Genomic DNA, 12860 nt, shown 5'->3' with positions numbered 1-12860 from the left:
GTAATTGGCAAGACGAGACCAAGTTATTGTTTAGTCGACAACGAACGCCGTTGTGTTCCCGCTGTTTCCAGCATTAACGAACTAATTTCGCGTCTCCTTTCATCATCCAGCCATCATCCTCTTGCCATCCTCGTCCATCGGCTTCCGCTTCCAGCCGAGAGGATGTTGCGTCGAGCACACTTTCAGAGAGAGAGAGAGAGAGAGAGAGAAATAAAGAACGGGGGTGGAAATATTTTGACCCCGACTCGATGTCTTCTCTCTGTCGATACGATACAACAAGCTAGTCGATTTGAAATTTCATATGTACGTAAGTAAGTACATAAAGTGGACATTTAATCAGCGCACCTACTAGATTTGAGTCGATATCAAAGGCCAACCAAAACTCCACTCCCATCAAACTCCCTTTCTAAAACACTGCCATGTCGTTAAATACATATTTTATTAGCCCTGTCATTTCGCACGAAAGACCAGGAAGAAGACGGAGAACGGGGGAAGAAATATTTTGACCCTGGCCGTGTCTTCCACCGTCGACTCTCCCGTTGGGCGGATGGGCGGATGGGCGAGAACACCGGGGAGGAGAGGAACGGTAGCACGCGCGATTCCCCCTCGAAGAGGTATCTTGCGTAATTAAGCAACGCAGCAGTAATGTATCCAGCGTGCAGGGGCGGCCATATTGGCCCCCGGTGTGGGGTGACGATGGTAGGTGGGGTGGTCGTGGAGGCAGCGCGAATCGAAGTACGGAGGGTAGCTACAGGAAAGATGGAAGATGGAAGAGAAGCTGAGGAAGAAGGACAGTGTGACGAACACGGAGCGAGGAGAGTGGCCTGGCAGGGTGAGGGGTGGTTCGGAGGGCAGAGCGAGGGTAATGATATGCCGGGTAGTCGGAGCACCGACAACTCCGACCCTTCATCGGCCGAAGGAAGACCAAGAGGGGCTGAGAGTCTCGGGCTCGTTTCAGAAGGCTTCTACTTTCTCCTCGAAACCCCGTCTTATTTCGTCCTTCTTCTTCTTCTTCCTCAGATTCTTTTTTTCATTTAATTCGGGAACAGCAATTACAGGCCACCAGATCAACACCGCTCGCATCATCTCCATTGTCTCTCTTTCATCGTTTGATTCTTACTTTTCTAACGATTCCTTCATCTTTTGTTACAGATTGTACTAGGATGTCCTGCAAGAATTCATACGTTTTACAAGGGATGTTTTTAAATTAAATTTATTCTAGTCCGGATCTTATCAACTATTTAGACTTCCCCTGCCATCCTTTCCCGGTCCCAGCTCTCCGCTGTCAACTTTTAAAAAAAGGAAATTAAAAATTAAAATTACAATCTCCCTTCGACGGTGTCTCGTTGGTACCGAAAGACGGAGAAGAGCAGAAAGAAAGACGAAGGGGTTGGGGGTTGATGGCGACAGAACAGGGTAAAGAGAGTGCTCGGTATAAGGCATAAAAAATAATGCGCGCGTAAAAAGGCGACGCCCGCTTTCAACCAAAAAAAGAAAAGAAAAAGGGTACGGGAAAATATTCACGGTTTAGTAACGGGACATGAATAATAAAGTCGAGAAGTAACGCAAGCCAAGCGAAGCCGGATGAGAGGCCATTAACATTAACAGATCTCGCGAAAGGTGTTCGTGAACACAAAGATGGTCTGGCTCTACCTTTGACTCGTCTTTCGAGCGATTTCTCGCTATCAAGGCTCTTCCCAGGTGCTTAAATGAAACGAAGCTTTTCGTTCGAGGAGACCGCGATGATCGTTAGGTGTTACTCGAACCGTTATTAAAAGCTTGACGACCGGATAGTTTTCAAACTATCGCAGTTGCCAAATTTTTCATCAAAGTCGACGAACCCTTTTTTCTCGATCGGAAGCAGTAAGGTACAAGGAACAGCACGAGGCGAAAGGATTCATCCCCCCCCGTTCGGGCAGCCGCGGACCCACGGATCCGTGGCAGTGAGGGGTTGAAAAAAAAATGGGTTGGGTGATCGTGGGTGAGTCACTACTATCGGCTAGGGTGATAGCGCCTGGGGTGGGCGCAGACTTTTTATCTACAGGGATTTGCAGCGAGCCTGGGTCCGGTTGCACCCTTCCGCCGAACCCCGCGAACTCGTCCCATCGACCCACAGAGAGAAGATCTCGAAAATTATTCATGAGATGCGCGTAACTGCTGCACCGCGATCGCCCGTCGATATTGGCAAGGGTTGACGAGGAAGAATTTGTTTCAGGGTCGGAAACGTGACGCGTCGTTACGACGTGCCGGGGTTTGCTTTCTTGGCTGGCCACTGGGATTCGAGCAGTCGGAACAGAGAGAATTACGATTACCATATAGATGAAAGACCATAGATACCGGATTCTCGTGCGAGAAGAATTAAACATCGCGCGAGAGTTTCGCGAACGGAGTCCAAACGAAGCCAATGAAATTAAGAAGAAGAAAAAGCGAAAATCCAGGCAAACGATCACGGTGGCTCGAAATAAAGAGGATCAGAGGGGGTTGTCGCGCGCCGCGCCGGGAGCCCCGTCGTGATTGCCACTTTTCGCTGACCCAGCCGATTCCTCGACGACCTTCGTCGAGACCAGTTGCCAGAACGAATAAAATTTAGATGAGTAACGAGGTCGACGACGCCATTTAACATTTTATAATCAGAAATATCGCGGTGGGTAGGGTGGCTTGGAAATACCGCGGGGGTAAGCGACGAGGTGCCACCCTGTGTTCTTCTCGGGGCATCTATTCTCGACGAAGGAGGGAAAAAAAAGCCGCTGTACCCTCGCGGTATTTCATTCGCCACCTCCTCGTCGCCCACCCCCTCGCCACGACTCCCTGACAGGTCTGAGCCAGTCGGGACCGTTAGCATCAGCGCCGAACCCGACACCGGGCGCTGCCTCGCAAGTAATTTCGCTTAAAAACGTAATTAGTGTGCGTCGAGATGGGGTTGAGAAAGAGGAGAAAAAAAAATCGTTAGGGGTAGCCAAGGTTTTTTCATAGCTAGGGGTGCGGTGCCGGGCGCTTCGCGGAGGGTGCCCTTCGCTCCGTGGCGCTTGGGGTCCCACCCTTGGCCCCTCGCTCCACCTTGCCGGCGTATCTTTTTTTCTCTCCTGATCAAATCTTTGGGGTGGACTTCTCGAGTGCTCCCGAAGCAACTCGGCCGTAGGGTATCGAGCCGTACATCTTCGCTGCTCCGAAGAAGTTGAAAGGATAAAGAAGAGAAAGGGTGAAGCGAGATGGCCGCTCGGATTGATAGCCATCGGCCGGAGAGAGGGGAACCACCCCCTCTTCCCTCGGGGAACCGAGGATAACGTTATATTTGATTCGTACTCTTATAGGAAATCGAAGACGGTTCCTTTAAATAGGTGGAGGATAATTAGAGCAGCCATTCGTCATTCTTGCTCGGATGATACAGGGTCGTTTTCATTTTCACGCGTTTGTGAAACTTTCGAATTCGCGTGGCGTTTAAGAGTTCCATGACAACGGAGATAGACGAAAATCTACGCGTGTAGTCCTAACAGAATTTATACGCGCGGGAACAGACACCCTTTAACATCGTTTCTGGAACGCCCCAAGTGTTATGTATCCGTACACCGCCCGCGCCGTGACACCCTCGCTCGATCGAGTGCGGATCGATTTGACACAAAAAGCCCGATATCCTGTGAAAGCGTACACCTCTCGAAAGCCACCCTGAAATCATTTTCGTGACACTTTATCTCCATAACACGTGTCGACGCGACTGATCGCGCCACGCGGTGCGCGCCACCTCGAATAGAATCCATCGAAACAGGACCTATTTAAATTGGGTTTTTAAAAGAGAATCTACGATTACATTGAAAACGAATCAACAGGTTCCAAAGGTGCAGTTTATCGAGTAGTTTAAGAAAAACATTTTAAACAAACGAAGGTGCTCTCGTTAATGAGATCCCCGGAGTTGTCTATCGCAGTTTCGACGCTTCCACCCTTCCCCGCGTTCGCAAACACCATAAAATGCAAGGGGAAATAAATTTCGGTAAAAGCAAAGTGCCAGAGGCTCCTAGTATGAACGTCCCGACGAGCATGCAGCACCTGAGTCCAAGACTTATGCGCCCCTCGTAGGAAGCCGTCCCGGCTCTAACAGTGGATTTACGTACGCGCTCGTATCCTCCTCGGAAAAGCATCGCGAGTACTTCTTCTTTGGCAAAATTATAAATCGTATTAATACCGATTGAGCAGCTACGGAGCAAATGCTGCTCTAACAAAAGGGTTTCAAGTCGATGGTTGTTCGAAACTCTTATCTCGAACTAAAATTCGACGATTGAAAAGAAAAGAAAGATGAGAGGAGAGGCGAAACGAAGGTACAAATGCGAGGAAAAGGGGAGGATTGGAAAGACGATGCGAGAACTGATTAAAAATTTAGAAAGAAACACATCTCGGAACGCGAGCCTTCGCTACGGGGGTGGTCTGCCCTTTTGGAATCCACCTTCGACCTCACCCTATCGCTCGAAACGTTCCGGAACGGCCTGCAGCGAAAGAAGCACCGAGAGGCTCGAGGAAAGGGAAGAAAAAGCAAAGAAGAAGGCAAGTTTCGCTCCAGGAACGACGAGGAAGGAATGAAAAAGAGCGAAAGAGGCGAAGGGATGGGCTGATTGAAGCAGGCATGATGTTTAATTCAAAGAAACTGAAGACACGCCCCGCTAACTGCGGAGCAAGCCGCGCCATCAACCCCGAAGAAGACTGGACTCGAAGAAGGAAAAAAGAAAAAGAAAAAACTGTGTAAAAAGATGCCATGATCCTCTTTGCCCTCCTCAAATCTGCCTGGTAATTGCTTCCTTTCAACGGAGCATGACTTTACGCGTACACGAGAACCTATAGACACCATTCGTCTAATGTTTCTGAAATGAAACGCGCGGAGGACCATTTTCCCAAGGTCTACGTCGCGGCGCGACGTCCAAGACTGCCCCGCGATGTTACGTTGCTGCAACGATCGATGACGCTCGGTGGATTCTGGATTGTGGATTCGACGTGGAAAGATGCTCGCGTTGCGGACAATTAATTACAATAGTTTCGAATTGCACGGCGATTCCGCCATCGCTGCGAACGTCTACCATTTTGTCGCCAGTGCAGCAATTACCGAGGTTGCATTGCAGACGTTCCCCGTGCGCATGCCCTCGAGGGTAAAAGGGTTAAAGTCTGCCCACCCTTGACTAGAAGGCAGGTCTTCGAGACCTGTAATTTCTTCCTTACGCTCTCGTTGGTTCGCCAATTCTTCCTCTTCGGCTTTACCGAGACGTCATTATCGCATCCAGCTATAAACAACACGTGTGCAACGTACCCTCCAAAAAATTGTCTCACCATATGTTCTCGCTTTTAGGGTTGCAGTGGAACCTCGATCATCAGAATACAGAACGTTTCATTATCCGAATCGTCCGGCAGTGACGTCTTGGAAACGAAAATAGACTAAAACGAAGTATTATAATAATTTTTCAGGGATATAAATTGATAAACATAGAAGAACCGTCAAGTTCAAATGTTAAACCGAGCGACTCGGTTGCTTTTCGTACACAATTTCAATCTGTTTGCCAATTGTACGCGTACGGTCTAACGCAATCCAGAAACATAATCTGGTCTGCACGGAGCGAGCACAAAGGTCAACGTAAATGAAAAAAAAAAAATAAGTAACGCTTCTAGAGTTCCGTTATGATTAATCGGACAACGTAAAGGGGTGAACGGATTTGGCTGCTGCCAGAAAACCGAGTTACAGCGATTTGCAACCGCTTTCACTATTCATTAAGTCAGCAATTCTTTTATCTTTTTTTAAGATGATCCTTCATTCGCCCTTGTTTTTCGAATCGCAGGCCAAGGCAAAAACTGACCCCAGTTGGTCGAGCCGCTGCGAATCGACAGACACGTGGGTCGACCTAATGTCGCGTGCGTTTTTGTTTGGTTCCAACGTGGGTTACGACAAAACAGCCACGCAAGAGTAAAAAGTGTCGGAAAAAACGGCTCTAAACAATACGCGTGCGCAGCTGGTTAAACGCGGAAGGGTTACCGATTAACATAAAAGGATGCCATATTACACGGCTCGAGGACGCAATCGGATTCGGGCCCGCGCCTAACAAGCCGTATTTATGCGACGTTTTTGCGATAGAAAAACACACATGGGTGTGCCACGCTCGCCGGATCGAATGCACGCGGTCGAGTCACCCTGAAGAAGTAATCCGAGGGTGATCGAGCCAAGACAAAGCATCCCGAAACCCATTGGCTGATCGTGAGAATTAACATTAGTACGTAGAATAATTGGTTTATGATTGGAATTTTCACCAAACTCCAAACGAACATTACGAACACGACTGATAAAGATGTTGGGAGAGTCGGGTCAGCGATTTGTCATCGACTCTTCCGAGCGTTTCAACACGATCGTCGAACCGTAAGGGGGCAACAATAGCAACAATCGGTCGCCTGCCGGGAAAGTTTCGAAAAATCACTCCTCCGCGATAGAAAATAAATCAAACAAAAGGATAAGAGCTGCGCCGGAGTCTGCGGTGTAAATCGAAAACCGACGAGAGGGTAGCTGAAAATTGTCGATGGAGTTATAAAAGTGGGTTCCGCGGTCTCGTGCCACCCCATCGAGAACGTCCCGACGCGACGCCGCACGAACAGACACAACGGGCACGGGTGTCCTCGAATTGTGAACAATACCATTATTTATGTCTGGCTTGTCGATATCGTGCTGGCATCCAAATTCCTTTGTGACAGGGGCGCGTATCACCGTTTCGCCTCCAACTATATTTCGGTTTAGACGTTTGCAAATTTTTCTTTTTAATACTTTTAAGCTTTAGGATACGTGTCTGGAATCATGGTAAACGTATGAAACGTTAATGATTTTTCAGAAATGATCAGAGCGGGCAAGTGATAGGTAACCATGATCTGTTGTAGATGAATTTGTACCCTTGTACGTTAATTTTGGGAGAAACGCTACTCTAACGTAATCGTAGCCCAAACTTCGAATCCGAAACGGATTGCTTCGCAACGTTTCTGGAAAAGACCGTTGCGACCAACGATCCAACGTGCTCGTTCGGATTACACGGAATTCGGGGTGCTATTCTAATTTACCATCGACGAACCATCTCGTTTGCCAACGTCGAATGGAATCTCTCGATACACCGACGTTTCACCTTTCCCGTGTTTCATTCTTCCCCCCATTCTTTTTTTTTTCCCATCTTCTCGCCCGTTACACTGAAAAAGTTACTGATCAGCGGCACCCGCGGAAACGGGAAAAAAAGTAAATGGGAGCGTGAAAGAGGCGAAGAAAAGGTGCGATATACTTATATGCACTCCTGGCTCGCGGTAATACGAGTAAAAAAAGTAGGTGCTCGTTAAATTACAACAGTTACAGAACTCCGGGCCCGGATAAAGGAAACCTGGAAAACGAAACGAAGAGACAAAGAGGGGTAGGAAGGGAGAGACAGAGGGTGGCTTTATATGCATACGAGATCATTCAGGCGTCAATCAAGAATCGGAAAACCATTCGACTTTAGGGTGCAGAAATCGAACTTTTTCCCAAAAAATTTACGTATTCATTCCACCACTGTGCCTACGAGTGGAGAAACCCGCGCTGAAAAACAGAGAGAGAAAGAGAGAGAGGGTGGAGGAGAAAAAGGGAACTCGAGCGAAAAGTCTGTTTGCTTTTTTTCACCTCTCTTGACTTCATATTTGAGAGCATATTTTTTGCGCCAACCGTCACGCATTGTTAACGTCAACTTGCGTTCTTTTTTTTTTTATCCCTGAATGTGTCACTAACGCGTCACCGTGAAAGAAAAACCGTTCGGATAAATTCCACTGTATGGGCAACTCGAGTTCTGCGGTTTCGCCGAAGCTGAATACATTCCAGACAACGTAATTACGAGAGATTGTGATCGTTCTTTACCGCTATTATATTTACATTCGAGGCTGCACTCTTGTTTCTTTGGATCAATGTTTGAGAATTATTCGACGAAACATCGTGAGACTCGTCGAGTTAAATTTTTATATCGATATTTATTATTTATGCTTTCGCTGAACAAATATAAATCTTGGTGGATATTCATAGATGTAAAAATGTAGGGAACGCGCAAGGAAATTCAAGGACAAGATTCGAGTTGGGTATTATCTAATAATTTTGTCGTGTTTTTGGAACGTGACATTATCGGACCGTGTATTTTCCACAGTCGGAAAAGCGCGTTGTACGCGACCAGTTCGCTCGTCTCGCGTTTTCATAGTTCCTGAATGCGGGATGAATATCGCTTCGCTGCTTCGTGGCAAGTCGTGCATTATATCGCTTTTACGTTTATAAAGCTGTCACTGTCGACTCCCGCGTCATTGTGAAACGTGTATTATGCTATAATAATGAACAGCGTCGCGTGTCAGATTCATCCGGTATGTATGAGAACGTGCCAAGTTTATTTTGTTTCTGGACACTCGAATCCGATGACGACGTAAAACGAGATCATGGTTGAAAATCGTATTTATATAGTCGAATTAACAATTTACTAACCAAAGTTCGTGTACGATTTATTAAATAAAAATCGAATAAAAATTGTATTGCAATTAAATTTATTCGTTCTTGTTTAAATGAATACAATAGTGCAATCAACGTTACAAATGTATAAATACAGTAGCTATAATTGTTATCTGCTTCATTTTAGAAAAATATAATAAATTAATAAGCGGTATAATGATTGCGAAAATCAAGTGAAAATAAATATTCGTAGCGCGCGAAAACGATCATTTTCCTGGCCGAGTACATTTTAATGCGCGAAATTAATACTATGTTCGAGGAACATGTTATGTGCCGATTTCCAGGGAAGTAACGTATTCGTTGTATCTTTTTTGTTGTGCTTGTTGCAGTTTTTGCAGCTTCTTCATTTGTCCCTTGCTAATCTCTTTACCATCAACATCGTGCGTCGGTATACCCTAAGCCCAAATTTTTGTTAGTATTGTAGCAAAAATGTACACACGAAGCGTAAGATTTTACATACATTGCTATCGAATTGAGAATATTTATCCTTCTCTAGTTTAAACATCTCGGTAGGAGGAATTTTTCTTTGTTCTTCTTTCGCTGCAGCTGCCGCTGCGGCTTCCGCCTTCCGCTTTTCTTTCTCCAGCGACTTTTCGAGTTCAAGTTTCTGTTTGCATTCTTTTTCCTTTAAAAGTTCTTCTTTGTTCACTAGTTTAACTTTGCAAGATTCTTCGGTAGTATCCTCCAACCGCACTCCAATATTTGGTAAAATGTCGTCGCGTAATTTATCACATTCCTCGAGAATACTGCTGGCTTTCAGTGTCTTAGCTTGATCTCTTACTTTTTGTCGGAAATTTGCCAAAATCTCAAGATACGGCATAACGATATCTTCAACCTGATTCAATAAACTTTATAAACAAAATTATCTTCGTTATAATGTGATAAAAAAGCGTAGAACATACATTCGCATTTGCAATCTTATCATCTATTGGAAAACCAATGGTATCATGCGAAGATGATATTGCACCAAATATAGTAAACATTTTCGTAATGTAAACTGCAACATCTCTGAGTAATAATGTGTTTGGTTGTTTACTTTGATTCATATAAATGTTACAGTGCGTCACAAGATCGCGAATTGCATCAAGAGCACTTCTTGTATCAATATTATCTGTAATATAACACGTCTCAAATATTGCTAAATAAATTTGGCATTGTACAATTAATCGTAAACCTACCGCATAATGCATTGTGTACAGAGTCCTTAGCATTACAGAACTTTGTATTTAATTCCATTTCGGAATTTCTCCATTTAGTAAAGGTATCGATATTCGTTTCTGTACCCAAAGATCTAATTTTACATTTTACGTTTAAAAAGAATTCCTGTCATAAAAATGGTAAGTTTTGAAATATATTGTGTATCATATCGAATATACAGGGTATTTTAGAATGGGTTGTTCGAATAGGTTAACGAAAATCGAAAACAAAGCTTCACATTGCAAAATTGTAAAGAATTTTTTTTAAACACCTTGTATGTTAGTATAAAATATCATTTAAAAAATATTTAACCTACATTTAAAAACTTTTCATATTGAACAGCCATACTCATGGTATTTTCACTATAATCTAATGTATCCTTCCACGAATGCAAAAGAAATGCAAGCCTAAGCTGTCTTGCTGAATGTTTTTTCAGCGCATCTTGTATAGTAATGAAATTTTTCAATGATTTTGACATTTTGCAGCCTGCTATGGTCAGATGACCGGAATGCAGAAAATATCTAACCCAATTAGAATTATTAAAGTATGCTTCTGATTGAGCTAATTCATTATCATGATGTGGAAACTTTAAATCTACTCCTCCAGTGTGAATATCTAAACTTTCTCCACAAATTATAGATGCCATAACCGAACACTCTATATGCCAACCAGGTCGTCCATTACCCCAAGGACTTTCCCACCATGGCTCTCCCTCTTTCGAATGTTTCCACAGCGCAAAATCCGTTGATGACCTCTTTTCAGATGTCTCAGAGGTACTCAAGTCTCCTAATTAAGACAATTATCGATAAAAATTGGACACAAGTCTTTCAAAGAAATTATTTGGATTACCTTCTCCTTCTTGTAAACTTGACATATCGCCGTATGCTTCAGGAACAAGTTTAGCATAATAATGTTTGTCTTGCTTATCAAAGGTAGCAACATCAAAGTATACTGAACCGTTGCTCTCATATGCAAGTCCATTTTCTATAATTTTTTGAATGAATGCTACTATCTCAGGAACATATTCGCTAACCCTTGTCAAAACATTTGGCCTTAATACCTAAAGAAAATTATTTTAATTTGGATTCCTTCAAACATTCAATTTGAATTCAAGCAATTAAATTCACGATAGTAATTCTTACATTTAAAGCATCCATATCTTTATGGAACTCTAACTCCCAATGTTGTGACAGTTTATTAAATATCGAGTGTTCCGTGACCGTACTTCCCTTCTTCTTGTCTAACCAATCTGCCAAAGGATCTCGTGCTTCTTTTAATAGCAACTGTGTTCATAAAAAGTTACAAAATACATTGTCATTAAATGATATTATTAAATTGACAGTACAAATAAGGTAGACATACTTCTTGGGATTCTTTAATTTTAACTTCATCTTTAAGTTTCACTGAATTTTCAAGATTTCCAATTGCCTGTTCTACATTACTCAACATTTTTTGTAGCATACATTTCTTGTCCAAGTCGTTCGTAGTCTTTACTGTTTCTTCAAAGGTAGACATCACGCTTTTTGCATCATCCAGAGTTTCATCTAGACTACGAGTCTCTTCTACATATTTCTCATACAAATAGTTTTGCCTAGCTCTCTTTATAATCTTATCATCTATATCGGTAATATTCATTACATATAAAATATTATATCCAAAATAATCAGACAAAATACGCCTTAATATATCAAAAGATATATATGATCTGAAATGTAAAAGGAAATTGTATGATAATAAATGAGAATATATATAGACACGTAATATTTAAATTGATAGAGTGTACTTTACAATAATATTGTATCGTACATAAGTTCACAGTTACCTGGCATGTCCCATATGTGATGCATCGTACACAGTGGGTCCACAACTGTACCACAATATACGATTTCCAAATTGAGGAACAAATACTTCTTTGTCTCTTGTTAAACTATTATACAATTTAAGAACCACAGGGTTCTTTCTTTGCGGTGGAACCCAAGGTGATTGTAACCTTTTTGTCATTTTTAAATAATACAATCTGGAAGTGTTTGGTACCAATAAACTACATGATAGTGTTTTGATACATGTAAAAATATATAAAATTATGATATGAAATTTACCTCGTAGACAATTCCGAGTAAAAATAAGTCTCGTTTCAAAAATGTTCGTAAAATTATGACACTTCAAAGAACAAAATTCCCAAAAAGACGCATAAAGAAAGTAAACCAGACTGTCAAACAAAAATCACGTGGCCGGAATTTTATTAAAAGTTTACAATAATTTCCTCGTACAGAGTTAGCTCAATCATATTCGAGTACCAGGCATTCAAAACTGACAGTAGTATGTTCCCTTTAGCTGTATTAAATAAAATGTACCGTGAGTTTTATCAACAAACTGTTAAACAACTGTTAAACTTATCTACAGATAACGTTACAAATTTTGAAATTTGCATCATCAGCTACTCTAACCTAGATTTCAGTCTGATAAACAATATATATATATACATAGTTCGAGTACCATTGGCACCATCGGTGGCAAAACGCCCAAGCTTGTAGTGAAAGTAGTTTCCACTGCTGCCGCTGGATGGCGCCATTTACATCTTTGAATAAATAATTTTTTTATTTTTAAAAACACATCTCTGCTGTATAACGCTACAATATATACATATAATAAATATATATAAATATAATACCAATAAGTAACAAAAAAGTTAAGAGCTCATCATATGTATATATTGTTACCTAATCAATTAATCATCACAAAATATTTATATATCTTCATTTTATATTTTTTGGGTTGCAAACAAAATCACAATCATAAATGGGGTCATGAATGAAAAAAGTTTAAGAGATCCTGAGCTAGAAGTATACATTTAATTATACATCGCACGGTCATAATTTTCCATACAATTTTTATTTCTTAGACAGACTCATGTATATCTGCCAGAAACAACTTGGAATAAAATTTCAATAATTCAAGGAACTGAAATGGATACACATAAAAAAATTCTATTACAACATTAGTATATATTGTTTTGATAAATATTTTTTATTGATATTATGGATATAAATAGTATTAAGTAAAAATTAGTAATTATAAGTACATTAAAAGATTTTAATAATATGCATCAAAATACTATGTATATTTGTACAGTACTGTGATTTTTTTTAAA

General features: G+C 41.9%; 1 protein-coding gene across 1 annotated transcript; it reads right to left on the bottom strand.

The window, feature by feature from the left end:
- Positions 1–8530: 8530 nt before the first annotated feature.
- On the bottom strand, positions 8531–12185 carry LOC128885540 (cysteine--tRNA ligase, cytoplasmic). Its single transcript, XM_054139631.1, has 10 exons — positions 11809–12185; positions 11532–11726; positions 11072–11414; positions 10852–10992; positions 10559–10769; positions 10026–10495; positions 9691–9835; positions 9415–9623; positions 8973–9347; positions 8531–8907 (listed from the first exon to the last, which is right to left on the bottom strand). The coding sequence occupies exons 2-10, from the start codon at positions 11708–11710 to the stop codon at positions 8779–8781; spliced, it is 2202 nt and encodes a 733-aa protein (XP_053995606.1). The 5' UTR covers positions 11711–11726; positions 11809–12185; the 3' UTR covers positions 8531–8778.
- Between the last annotated feature and the right edge of the window lie 675 nt (positions 12186–12860).

This window comes from Hylaeus anthracinus, unplaced genomic scaffold (genome assembly GCF_026225885.1).
Source record: "Hylaeus anthracinus isolate JK02 unplaced genomic scaffold, UHH_iyHylAnth1.0_haploid 11981, whole genome shotgun sequence".
In the NCBI taxonomy this organism is placed as follows: Eukaryota; Metazoa; Arthropoda; class Insecta; order Hymenoptera; family Colletidae; genus Hylaeus; species Hylaeus anthracinus.
Note: the sequence above shows the minus strand (reverse complement) of the source record. Positions and strands in the feature narration are given on the sequence as shown.